This window comes from Artemia sp. Qi Xiang Cuo, chromosome 2, assembly GCF_049724085.1.
Source record: "Artemia sp. Qi Xiang Cuo chromosome 2, ASM4972408v1, whole genome shotgun sequence".
In the NCBI taxonomy this organism is placed as follows: Eukaryota; Metazoa; Arthropoda; class Branchiopoda; order Anostraca; family Artemiidae; genus Artemia; species Artemia sp. Qi Xiang Cuo.
This window is the reverse complement of record NC_142795.1, coordinates 5,995,356-6,009,512: the sequence shown is the minus strand read 5'-3', so window position 1 is coordinate 6,009,512 and position 14,157 is coordinate 5,995,356. Positions and strand designations below refer to the sequence as shown.

The 14,157-nt window shown below is 32.7% G+C and overlaps 1 protein-coding gene across 1 annotated transcript; it reads right to left on the bottom strand.

Moving 5' to 3' along the window:
• Positions 1–439: 439 nt before the first annotated feature.
• On the bottom strand, positions 440–3,061 carry LOC148954842 (uncharacterized). The gene has a single exon (XM_089107966.1). The coding sequence runs from the start codon at positions 2,965–2,967 to the stop codon at positions 994–996; it is 1,974 nt and encodes a 657-aa protein (XP_088964092.1). The 5' UTR covers positions 2,968–3,061; the 3' UTR covers positions 440–993.
• Between the last annotated feature and the right edge of the window lie 11,096 nt (positions 3,062–14,157).

Here is a 14,157-nt window from a genome sequence, read left to right as displayed (position 1 = left end):
GTAAAAGACCTCTTTCCTTTGATCAATTTGGTCGAATATCTTTAGACTTTGAAATAGAGTAACAGTTATCTAGAGTGAGAATTACTTTGATTTCCAGTCAAACCATAGAAAAAATAGCTTTCTTTAAAGCGTATTGCAAATAATTCAAACACAAATGTTAATAAGCAATATTTTTTCACCAGAATTAAAGCAAGAAACAATTAGTTTGAGGTGTAGCTTATTGGCTAAAAATTGAAGTGTAAATTCTGGAAACTAAGAAACTTACAGTGATGTCCAATATACAAAAAAAAAACTAAAACGCATTGATGATTTGAGAAAAAAAATATAAAAGTATAAAGTAAATGAAATAACAAGGTCTAAATGGGTTAAGTCAAGATAGTTAAATAGGACGTTAGCAAAATTGGCGATGTTGAATAGTGAAGAAATGAAAACTGATAAATGCGTTGAAAGATGATTTTATTCTGAAAAGCAATCAGAGTACACAAATCAACAAATTATAGCAATGTATTTAAAGAGTGTTCCAGGCTCAATGGATTAAGCACTAAAAATTTGAAACAGCAAGCGCAAGCAATGACGATTTTTCCTTTTCATTCACTTCTTTCATAAAAGATTTTGTATCTTTAATTCTTCCAATTACATTCTTTTAAGTTTATACCTTTACTTTTTTCATAAAGAGTATTCTATTTTCAATTCAAATTATTTTAAAACTCGTCTTCTAACCATTAAGGGTCCCTGTGCTGTCTGTAGTGTGCTACCTTCCTGATCTCTTCTATGGTTTTGATATATGAACACAAAAGGCGACATTTTTACATAATTCCATAGCTGATATTAAGATCTTTCAACCTGCCAACTTGCATTTACAAAATTTTCGGTACATGATTTTAGATACGTAGAAAATGGGTGGGCAATAGTTGAAAAAAGGACAATTTTCCAATTTTTAAGCAAGTTTGGATCCTTCCACAAGAAAAGTATAAGCAATATCATAATTCTGGTTCAGTGATTGAATGGACTTGATATGATTGAATTCAATGCTATGTGGATGCAAGTCCCTTTGATGCAAGTTACAGAAACATCTATCAAATTTCCCAAGTCTTCGTTGCTCAGATAGCTTAATATTTTTTCTATGCAGTCATATGATAACCCAGTGAGGTTTTCAAAAAAAGAATTGAAACTTCTATGGCCAAGTTCAAGTAACTCTTTCCTTTCCATACCCTTTCTGAAATGACTTTTTATTATGTTAGCGTACAATGGAAATTCTATCATATAGTTTGTAGATTTCGATGCCTTTACTACATTTTCATTCCTCATGTACACTGCCAACAAGTTTGCCCCTTTTGTCAAAATGTCAAAAAATGAAATGGTACAATCACAAATCTTTACATTTTTCATTCTTTTCAGTTCTCTCGCACATTGGTCCAGAAAATCCCTCTCATCAAAACCATTCATGAAAAATATATATTCCTTTATTTGACTTACAAACAGCAAATTTTTTTCACTTACATATAAATTTGCCACTTTCATTTTAACTATGTGGCACACAAGATATAACACAGATGGTAACCCAATGGATATACGTGGATATAACCCAATGGATGTACGTCCATTAAGAGATGTCTCATCAAGAGGTGTAAAACTATTCAGACACGTAATATTTATGCCAGACACAAAGTCCAAGAGGACTGCAATAGCTTCTATACATCTTTTTGCAACATATTGACCATTTTCTACTACACATTCTCTAGAACAAGCATAATGAAGTGCTGTTTTACCATAATAATCTCTAAGGTCAGGTTTGGCACCATTTTCTAATAATAGTTCCAGAATCTCCTTTTTATTATTTATAGCTGCAATATGCAGTGGGGTAATCCCAGTTTCATCTTGGACATTTATATCATGGGACCCATATTTTAACAATAGTTTTACAATCTCCCATTTTACAATCTCCTCACGGCCATTTTGAGCTTCAAAATTTGCTTTAAAACAAGCGTAATGAAGTGCTGTTCTACCATAATTGTTTCTAAAGCTAGCTTTGGCACCATTTTTCAACAATAGTCCCAAAATCTTCTTGTTGTTATTTCTACCTGCAATATGCAGTGGGGTATCCCCATTTTTATCTTGGGCGTTAACATCAGCGCCCTGCTTTAAAAGGTCTTGAACAACTTTGAAATATCCTTTTTCAGTGGCAGCGTGTAAAACCCCTAAAGTATCTGTAGGGTTTACAGTAAGACCATAATCCGAAAGAGCCTCAACAACTTGTTTATATCTTTTATCATTGTGGTACACTGCAATTTTAAGAGAGTTTTTGTTGCTTTGATTATTGATATCAGGGCAACATTTTAAAATATACTTAACAGTAGTTATTTCTTTTTCAAAATTCCACAACATGAATTCTTCAACAGCAACCTGAAGTGTGGTTTTGCCATTTTTATCATGTTTGTCAACTTTTGCTCCATGCTGTATAAGAAGTTTGATAATATTTAAGTTATGGTTCATACAAGCAATACGAAGAGGTGTTAAGCCCTTTTGGTCTCCAAGATCAACACTAGCACCTCTGTCTAAAAGTAACTTGGCAACTTCTGCACTATCTTTCTCAACTGCAAAGTGCAGGGGTGTATATCCATTGTTGTAAGTTGAAGTTGATACAGAATTGACATGGGCTCCTTTATCTAAAACCATCTTAACAATTTCTATATCACCATAAATAACAGCATAATGAAGAGGCGTACCAAAAGTTGGATAAAAAGAATTTTCACTGTTAACTTTACAACCACAATCTAAAAGTAATTTAGCAATTAATATATGCTTGTTTTTCAAAGCCTCACAAAGTAAAACATATCCATCAGACCATTCTTGTGAGTATGACAGCCCGAATGTATTTATTAACTCCCTTGTTCTTTCGAGTTTTCCTTCACGAACTGCAAGTATTAAATCGTAGTTTACATCGTATCTATACCATCTATAAGCCATCTATAAGATTGTTGTATACGATTGTCAAGATAATTGTTGTTAAAATTGATGCTCTCTAATTGAATCTCCTTCTCTAAATGAATGTTCTTTGTTATTACCTGAAAAAAAAAAAAAAATTAATTCTCAGTCACAGGCAGGGAAACTATGGGTAACAAAAACAACTTTATTACAGCTGCGTAAAAGAATTTTGATCTGGGTGGAGCTCAGTTTGGGAGAAATACAACTCTCAATTAGGATCCATATAAGTGCCCCTCACCTTCTCTGAGCAACAAGAAAACATTTCAACATTAATCAAAACAGGGAGACAAAATATGATTCTAATGTTTACATCCTGATTGGACATTGGAGTTAATTGCAGATCCATTTTTAAAAAAATTATTTCTACCAATCTAGTCAATACTTTGCATTTAACCCTCTTTCGTAACGTTCTGATGTCCTTTGCGTCTTATGACCTTTTCTTTTGGCCCCGGATGAAAGGTAAAAAAAACTACAATCGTTGCATAGATGCTCAGATGATAACATTAAAACAACTACAGTTGTAAAGTAAATTGACACATTGTTAAAATATGATATAACTCGTTGGGGGGGCATTGTTTCAGGTTTGAACATAGGCGATTTTGACATTTTAAAAATACGAAGTTTTATATATTTTAATTTAAAAAAACATTCAGCACAAAACAAGTTTTTTTTTTTAAGTAGAGATCCATTAACCAAAAAATGAGTAGAAATAAAGTCAAACGATCAAACCAAAATACATTTTAAATGTTTTTACTTTTTTTGCTTTAATAAATAAAAATTATCAAAACTTTAAGGAATGTGTAAATTATGTTCTGGTCTTGAGAAGGCATGGGGGTTATCAGCCCTACTCATGTTAATTTTTGCTCGTTATGTGCTTGACTCGCCTATTTATTGTAATTTCTGTTCGTTTTGGGTTTCATTTATTCATTGATGGTGATTGTTGGTAGTTTTATTTGAATTTATTTCTGCTCATTTTGGTCTAATGGAGCTCTTTACTTTTCTATGAAAAACTTGTTTTGTGAAAAAAACTTATCAAATTAATATCTGTTCGTTTTTCATCGAAATAATGTCTTTCAGTGAAAAAATTATATTTGATATTTTTTTTTTCTCTATAAGAATCCATAGATTGGCTATTTGTATGTTGGAGAAACTTTTCAACAATTTTTAATCTGGACACAAATAGTATCGTTCAACTTGAGTTTATACCTCCTAAAGTTGATCTGAAAAATAAAACTTAATATCATTCTTAAAACATTCTTTCTATACTCTTTGACAACCTGGATACACTTAGAGTCTTTTGATTTATTTAAATTGTAAGAGCAGAAGTTGTAAGATTAACAGCCCGAAAGTTTGAACCTCCACTCGTTCTTAAGATATTGCTGAGGTTTCTTATTGGTAACTATACACGCAGTGCTTTTTGATTTAGTTTTAAAACATCATTTAGTTTTAAAGCATAATGGGTCAATTGCATAAATATAGGAGATTGACATACCCGATATTCCAAAAGACTTAGTTGCTGGACATTCCTACTATGGTGAACAAAATAGCTGTCTCAAAATTTTGACTGGATGTCTTTGAAAAATGAAAGGGGCTTGGGAGAAGGGGCACTAGAACTTTTAATTTTGAATCAAATTACCTTTTTTTAAAGTGTCAATGATATTTCTAACTATTATAGAGCGGCGCTGCTTAAAGTATTGCCTATATACCCTTTTGAAAACCAGCATACATATAGTTTTTTCGTTTAATTGAAACTCCCCCTAAAAGTTCCTTATAAGTTTCACCTTAATACCCTTAGCGTCATGAGTTACAATAAGTATAGTGGTACTATTAATAGTACATACATAGTGCCTTCTGGCTAGTTCTAAATCGGCCACAACTTACCCTTAAAGGTTTAACCTAATAATGTAAGCAGTACTTGCGATATTGCTTTGTCACCTTTTTGAAAATCCACAAGCTCATAGTTAGTTTTGATTTAGTTTAAGATCTGCCTGACTATGCCTTAAAAGCTTCACCTTATTGCTTTTAGCGAGCGTAGTAGCAATAGTTTTAGTAGCAACAGTGGCACACATAGCACCTTCGATTTCTTCAACATCCCCTTCAACACACGCTGAAAGTTTCAACTTAATACCATCAATACGTCTTTTCTAGTACGTCTTCTTGACGACCTTTATGGGCAGAGTGTTTTGAATTAGTTCCATAGAGTTTCAAAACATTCCATTTTTTTTGCCTTAATACCCTTAATATTAATAGCAGCAGAAATACTAGTAGAAGTAGAATTAATAGTAGTAGCCTTAGCTTTGGCAGCAGTAGTATTAGTAGAAGCAGTAGTAGTATTATGAGTACAAGCAATAGCATTAAGATGCATATATTTCCTTTTGGCTAGTTCAACATCCCCCACAACAAGCCCTGTTAGTATTTATTTCTTTTTTTCAATAAATTCAATTCAAATTCAACTTGATACAATTAGCCATTGCTACGACATTGCTGATTTGTCCTTTTGATAACCTGTATATTCATATACTTCTTGATCTCAATGCTCTTAGCCTTACAAGTAGTTGGAATAGAAGAAGTAGCAGTAGTGGCAGTAGTAGTAAATGTAGTAGTGACAGTAGTCTTTGTAATAGCGTACACGTGTTTACTTTTGGTCAGATGATCTTCCCTTTAAGCATTCTCTAAAAGTTCCAACTTAATACCCAAATCAATTCTCGAGATACGATCTTTTGACAATGTACAATGACATAGCGTCTTTTGATTTAGTTTATTTTCCCCCTCAATTTATTAAATGGAGTAGTGTGGTAGTAGTAGTGGCAGTAGTTATAATAGTAGTGGTAAGATGCAAATATTGCCTTTTTGATCATCTCCCTTATCATTTTCTGAAAATTGAAATTAACACACAGTCATTCCTGAGTTACGCCCTTCTGATAATCCGTATACACATAACATATTTTGATTTAGTTCAAAACTATACTCAACATTCTCTAAATTGCTCCACCTGAATGCCCTTCGTCTTTCAGGAAAGAAAAGTTTAAAATACATATCTTTCTCAATAACATTGAATAAAAAAAAACAAATTTTTTCAACTCAAAAGTAAGGAGCAACATTAAAACATAAAACGAACAGAAATTATCACGTATGTGAAGAGGTTTGCCTCCTCCTCAACACCTCGCTCGTTACGCTAAAGTTTTTTAGTATTTTGAAAAAAGCTTCTTATTGTTCCAATTAAACGATCCTTGTGTTTCAGGAGTCGTTCTCAAAGAATTGGGACAAAATCCGAACTTTTTTCCCACCGCATGGAAAGTTCCCCCGTAAAAAAAAACAGCAGAAAATTCGTCTTTCTACCCTAAAATGTACACATGCTTCCCAATAACAAATACTATGCGTAAACAATGGGTATTCTAAAACTTAAAGACCTTTTCCCTGGAGCTTTGGGAGAGGGGGGGGGGTCATGCTATATGCAAAGGTATAGTTATTGGGCTTTTTAATTATGATGAACAAAATTTTAATCGGACGATTTTTGGGAAAGATGATGGGGAAGAGGGCCTAGTTGTCCTCCAATCTTTTTGGTTACTTAAAAATGGCATTAGAACTTTTAACTTCCGTTCGAATGAGCCCTCTCACAATATTCTACGACCTCTGGGTCAATACGATAACTCCTGGAACAAAAAAATAAAATAAAAAAATGAACACGCATCCCTGATTTTTCTTCTTACAAAAATTACAAAATTCCACATTTTTGCAGATAGAAGCTTGAAACCTCTACAATAGAGTTCTCTAATACGCAGAATCTGATGGTATGATTTTCATTAAGATTCTATGACTTTTAGACCGTTTTTCTTCGAAAATCAGGCAAATTTGCTCAGGCCCGTAACCTCTGATAGGTATGACTAAACTTAATAAAACTTATATTTTTGAAATCAGCATAAAAATTCAATTCTGTTGATATATCTACTGGTCAGGGCTTCCACTATCCCCGAATTTTCAGGGATTTCCCCGAAAATCTATGTGTCTCCCCGAAAAAAATTTGGTTCCCTGAATCCCCGAAATTTCCCTGAAAATCAGCCAACCACAGTGTCACCCTTAGTGACTATCCCTAGCAAACATTACTTTACATACCTTAATTTCTCGCTACTTTCTTCTCCGTTAATTTTCGTCTCCTGTGTTGCTTTGCATAAAAACCAGACTGATACAATTTAAGTATAGAAGGTTCTTCATATGTTTACAAAAGTATCATTTTCCAGCATTTAGAGTAAACCATTTCGAATGGAGTATTCCAAATACTATAAGATTCTTGAATTTACATCATTCGTGGTCCAGATAATCTTAACAAAATTAGCCAAGAATTATATTTGAAGTTGTTTAACGGAACGCTCAGTCTGATTTTGGGTTTGAAATTGAACTTCTAAAGAAGGGGAATTGTTTTGAAAGCGAAATCGTAAGTTTAAATTTAGTTTTCTTCTGCTATTTTTGGTTTGAGACATACTGCATAAATGTTTAATACTTAATGATGAACGTATATTATATTGAAGGAATTGATCTTTTTGCCAGGAATTCTTACCATTTAAATTTTTGTTTCATTCAGTGCGTGAAATTTAAGTTCTTTTTTTTATCTGATAATTGTACTTGTTATATCACGTTTAATCATTGAACGTATTTACCCAGCACTCCCCTCACAATTATTATTCTGGTCCTTTCACCCGGGTAATATTTTCAATGGATGTTATATTTTAACTGAAGTTTTAAGATCTTTTTACGGTTTTGCCAAAATGTTAGTTAAGTGAAAGAAATTTGACGGAAAAATATTCTGCTCAAATTCGGGAGAGCCAGTAGTATGCTAATAATGAATTTGTTGCCTTTACGTTTCATCCACTTTTATTTGCAGCCTTTACGTTCCTTGGCAGCTTTCCATGGCAGATTACCAGACTGATTATTGCTATTGATGTCAATTGAATATGGAATTATACAAAACCTACCAGACAGGTTTCCGGGCCAACCAGGTATGTTTCTGGGCCAACCAGACAAGTTTCTGGGTCAACTCCAAGTTTCTGGGCCTTTACGTTCCATGGCAGATTACCAAAATAGTTAATTGGCAGTGTATAATGTAGTCAAGCATGTTTTTGAGAGTTTGATCGTAATAATATAATTTAAAGCAAAGACATTACACCTTTTCAAAGAGAATATTGTAGCTATGGAATCTGGTTAATAGCCTGTAGCTTAAAGGTATCTGAGATCTCGCCCCAGTATCGCATACACTATTAGAGACATCAAAATGATATCTCATTTGCATTAAGCTAACTCAATTTGCGAAAAGGTATTCCATTTGCAAAACTCTGCTCTGATTGAATTGTCGCCGGCAATGGGTCGAAAATGACACGTAATCACTGCTAAGCCTTTTTTTAGTGCTAGAGGATTACCGAATTCCATTCTTTGTGTTAATGACGAGTTTCAAATACGAACATTTTTAAAAGCTGAAAGGTTTTTTTTGTTATAAAAAAATCTGAGGCTATAATCGGAATTATTTGATTGACAATTAAAAAGGGGTAATGAAATTTGCACAAACTGGAGTGCAGGATTTGTGAATTTGATCCTATTAAGGTGGAGAAAAAAAGAAAAAGGGTTTAGAATTTGTAAATATTTCAATGTGTCGCAATGGGATCGGCTTCACGGGGAAGGTTCAGAGGCCCATCGTTCCCCCATTTCTGAGGGCAGGGGAGGGGGGGCTGGGTCAATTTTGGAGGAAAAACAGAAAATGCTCAGAATCGAAAATACAGCATGATCTGCCTCAAGGGGAAGGCTCAGCGCCCCCTCCTTCCCTCATTTCTGTGGAGGAATTGATTTTTGTGAGATGGTATGGAAAAATTGTACGTATTAAATATTTGGGTAAATATTCGACTATAAATAAGACTATTGCGTCTTTCTGAACTTTTTTAGTTTAAATTTTAGTTTGAAAAGTATTTAGTTTAAATTAGTTTCGGAGGACTTGAGTTTTGTGTCTGGTGTGGAAAAATGATACGTGTTGCATATTTGGGTAAAAATACGACTAAGAAAAACTTCACTATAATTAAGGCTATTTCGTTTTTCAGAACTTTATAGGGCGGGGGTAAGTATTTAGTTTAAATAATTCTAGGAGGAATTGATTTTTGTGGGTGGTACGGAAAAATAGTACGTGTTAAATATTCGGGTAAACATTCGACTATAAATAAGGCTATTGTGTCTTTCTGAACTTTCTGTGAGAGGCGGGGGGTAAGTATTTAGTTTAAATAATTCCAGGATGAATTGAGTTTTGTGGCTGGTGCGGAAAATGGTACGTGTGGGGTAAATTAAGTTTTGAGAGGGGTGAAAATGGTAGTTATTTAGTACCCGATAAACAGGTGACTTGAAATGCTTCATTAGAAATGGTTTATTGCTAATGATCCCTCCTCGAGGGGGATGGGAGCGATGACAGATTGGACGTCTCAGACTAGTGATACTGCTGTACTGTGGTACGAATTGCTTGTGAAAAAATCCAAATGAATTAGTTGAAAATAAAGTTTTAACAAGAAAGGTCTGAAAAGTATTTTTGGGGGGGTTGGGGCGATAATAGGGTGGATGTCTTAGAGTAATTATAATGCTGTACTCTGACATGAATTGCTTTCGAAAACCCGGATGAATTAGTTGAAAATAAAGTTTTAACAAGAAATGCCTGAAAAGTATTTTTTTGGGGGGTGGGGGGGGGCGATAACAGAGTGGATGTCTTAGACTAGTTATAGTGCTGTATTGTGGTACGAATTGCTTGAGAAAAACCCAAATGAATTAGTTGAAAATAAAGTTTTAACAAGAAATGTCTGAAAAATATTTTTTTGGGGGGATGGAGCGATGACAGATTGGATGTCTCAGACTAGTGATAGTGCTGTACTCTGGCATGAATTGCTTTCGAAAAACCCAAATGAATTAGTTGAAAATAAAGTTTTAACAAGAAATGTCTGAAAAGTTTTTTTTTTGGGGGGGGGTTGGGGCGATGACAGAGTGGATGTCTTAGACTAGTCATAGTGCCTTACTCTGGCATGAATTGATTTCGAAAACCCGGATGAATTAGTTGAAAATAAAGTTTTAACAAGAAATGTCTGAAAAGTATTTTTTTGGGGGTGGGGAGCAATGACAGAGTGGATGTCTTAGACTGGTTATAGTGCTGTACTCTGGCATGAATTGCTTTCGAAAACCCGGTTTAATTAGTTGAAAATAAAGTTTTAACAAGAAAGGTCTGAAAAGTATTTTTTGGGGGCTGGGGGCGATGACAGTGTGGATGTCTTAGACTAGTTATAGTGCTGTACTCTGACATGAATTGCTTTCGAAAACCCGGATTAATTAGTTGAAAATAAATTTTTGACTAGAAATGTCAGAAAATTATTTTTGTTTTGGGGGCATGGAGCGAAGACAAATTGGATTTCTCAGACTAGTGACAGTGCTGTACTGTGGAACGAAATGCTTGAGAAAAACCCAAATGAATTAGTTGAAAATAAAGATTTAACAAGAAATGTCTGAAAAGTGTTTTTTGGGGGATGGAGCGATGTTTTGTCATCGGTCAGATATTGAACAATGGTACTGTTTTTCATTAGCATGGAAAAGAATGACTATTGAATGCCTCACTGTCTATGTTAGAGGTGAAATCAAGACAAAAGGAATTTTTAAGATTTTTCATTAGTCAGAGATGCAACTATGGTACATTTTTTTTTAATAGCATGGAAAACAACGACTATTGAATGTCGCGCTGTTTAAGTTAAGAGGTGAAACCAAGACCAGAGGAGTTTTTGAGATTTTTCATCGGTTAGAGATGTAATAATGGTACTGTTTTTTTAATAGCATGGAAAAGAACGACTTTTGAATGCCTCGTTGTTTAAGTTAAGCGGTGAAACCAAGACCAGCGGATTTTTTTAAGATTTTTCATTGTTAAGAGATGCAAAAATGGTACACTTTTTTAATAGTATGGAAAAGAACATCTATTGAATGCCTCACTTTTTAAATTAAGAGGTGAAACCAAGACCAGAGGAATTTTTTAGGTTTTTCATTGGTCAGAGATGCAACAATGGTACACTTTTTTAATAGCATGGAAAAGAACGACTATTGAAAGCCTCACTGTTTAAGTTAAGAGGTGAAATAAACTCTTTCTTGAAGTTACCTCTTGGACACACAATACAGAGATTTCATTTAAGAAACTATGAAAAAATTGTAAGTAAGTAAGTAACAAATTCTTTCTTGAAGTCACCTCTTGGCTACACAATACAGAAATTTCATTAAAGAAATTATGAAAAAATTGTAAGTAAGTAGCAAATTCTTTCTTGAATTCACCTGCTGGATAAACAAAAAGACATTTCGTTCACAAAATTATGACAAAATTCTAAGTAAGTAACAAACTTTTTCTTGAAGTTACCTCTTGGATACACAATGCAGAAACTTCATTTAAGAAATTATGAAAAAATTGTAAGCAAGTAACAAACTCTTTCCTGAAGTCACCTCTTGGATACACAATGCAGAAATTTCATTTAAGAAACTATGAAAAAATCGTAAGTAAGTAAGTAACAAATTCTTTCCTGAAGTCAAATCTTGGATACACAATACAGAAATTTCATTAAAGAAATTATGAAAAAATTGTAAGTAAGTAGCAAATTCTTTCTTGAATTCACCTGCTGGATAAACAAAAAGACATTTCGTTCAAGAAATTATGACAAAATTCTAAATAAGTAACAAACTCTTTATGGTTTACACGACTTAGATACATGATGTAGAAATTTAAGTCAAGAAATTATGAAAAAAATCTCAGTAAGTCACAATTTCTTTCTTGAAGTCAACTCTTGGATACACAATATGGAAATTTCATTCAAGAAATTGTGAAAATACTTTGTAAGTAAGTAACAAGCTCTTTATTGATTTCACCTCTTGGATATACAGTACATATACTTAATTCAAGAAAATATGAAAAAATCAAAAGTAAGTAATAAAGTCTATTGTTTTCACCTCTTGGATATACAATATGAAAATCTCATTAAGTGAAATGCGAAAAAATTGTAGGCAAATAACAGACTCTTTTTTGGGGTCATCACTTGGATACACAATGCAGAAGCTTCATTTAAGAAACTATGAAAAATTGTAAGTAAGTAAGTAACAAATTTTTTCTTGAAGTCACCTCTTGGATACACAATTCAGAAATTTCATTAAAGAAATTATGAAAATACTTTGTAAGTAAGTAACAAGCTCTTGATTGATTTCACCTCTTGGATATACAGTACAGATACTTCATTCAAGAAATTATGAAAAAATCGCAAGTAAGTAACAAACTCTTTATTGTTTTCACCTCTTGCATATAGAGTATGGAAATTTCATTCAATAAATTATGAAAAAATTGTAAGCAAGTAAAAAACTTTCCAGAAGTCACCTCTTGGATACACAATGCAGAAAATTCATTTAAGAAACTATGAAAAAATTGTAAGTAAGTAACAAATTCTTTCTTGAATTCACCTGCTGGATAAACAAAAAGACATTTCATTCAAGAAATTATGACAAAATTCTAAGTAAGTAACAAACTCTTTCTTGAAGTTACCTCTTGGATACACAATGCAGAAGTTTCATTTAAGAAATTATGAAAAAATTGTAAGCAAGTAACAAACTCTTTCCTGAAGTCACCTCTTGGATACACAATGTAGAAACTTCATTTAAGAAACTATGAAAAAATTGTAAGTAAGTAAGTAGCAAATTCTTTCTTGAATTCACCTGCTGGATAAACAAAAAGACATTTCGTTCAAGAAATTATGACAAAATTCTAAGTAAGTAACAAACTCTTTATGGTTTTCACGACTTAGATACATGATGTAGAAATTTAAGTCAAGAAATTATGAAAAAAATCTCAGTAAGTCACAATTTCTTTCTTGAAGTCAACTCTTGGATGCACAATATGGAAATTTCATTCAAGAAATTGTGAAAATATTTGTAAGTAGGTAACAAGCTCTTGATTGATTTCACCTCTTGGATATACAGTACAGATACCTCGTTCAAGAAATTATGAAAAAATCGCAAGTAAGTAACAAACTCTTTATTGTTTTCACCTCTTGGATATACAATACGGAAATTTCATTCAATGAATTATGAAAAAATTGTAAGCAAGTAACAAACTCTTTCCTGAAGTCACCTCTTGGATACACAATGCAGAAACTTCATTTAAGAAACTATGAAAAATTGTAAGTAAGTGAGTAACAAATTCTTTCTTGAAGTCACCTCTTGGATACACAATTCAGAAATTTCATTAAAGAAATTATGAAAATACTTTGTAAGTAAGTAACAAGCTCTTGATTGATTTCACCTCTTGGATATACAGTACAGATACTTCATTCAAGAAATTATGAAAAAATCGCAAGTAAGTAACAAGCTCTTTATTGATTTCACCTCTTGGATATACAATACGGAAATTTCATTCAATAAATTATGAAAAAAATGTAAGCAAGTAACAAACTCTTTCCTGAAGTCACCTCTTGGATACACAATGCAGAAACTTCATTAAAGAAATTATGAAAAAATTGTAATTAAGTAGCAAATTCTTTCTTGAATTCAACTGCTGGATAAACAAAAAGACATTTCGTTCAAGAAATTATGACAAAATTCTAAGTAAGTAACAAACTCTTTTTTGAAGTTACCTCTTGGATACACAATGCAGAAATTTCATTTAAGAAATTATGAAAAAATTTTAAGCAAGTAACAAACTCTTTCCTGAAGTCACCTCTTGGATACACAATGCAGAAACTTCATTTAAGAAACTATGAAAAAATTGTAAGTAAGTAAGTAACAAATTCTTTCTTGAAGTCACCTCTTGGATACACAATACAGAAATTTCATTAAAGAAATTATGAAAAAATTGTAAGTAAGTAACAAATTCTTTCTTGAATTCACCTGCTGGATAAACAAAAAGACATTTCGTTCAAGAAATTATGACAAAATTCTAAGTAAGTAACAAACTCTTTATTGTTTTCACGACTTAGATAAACGATGTAGAAATTTAATTCAAGAAATTATTGAAAAAATTCTTAGTAAATAAAAATTTATTTCTTGAAGTCAACTCTTGGATACACAATACGGGAATTTAATTCAAAAAATTATTAACATATTTGTCAGTAAGTACCAAATTTTTTATTGATTTCACCTCTATGATAT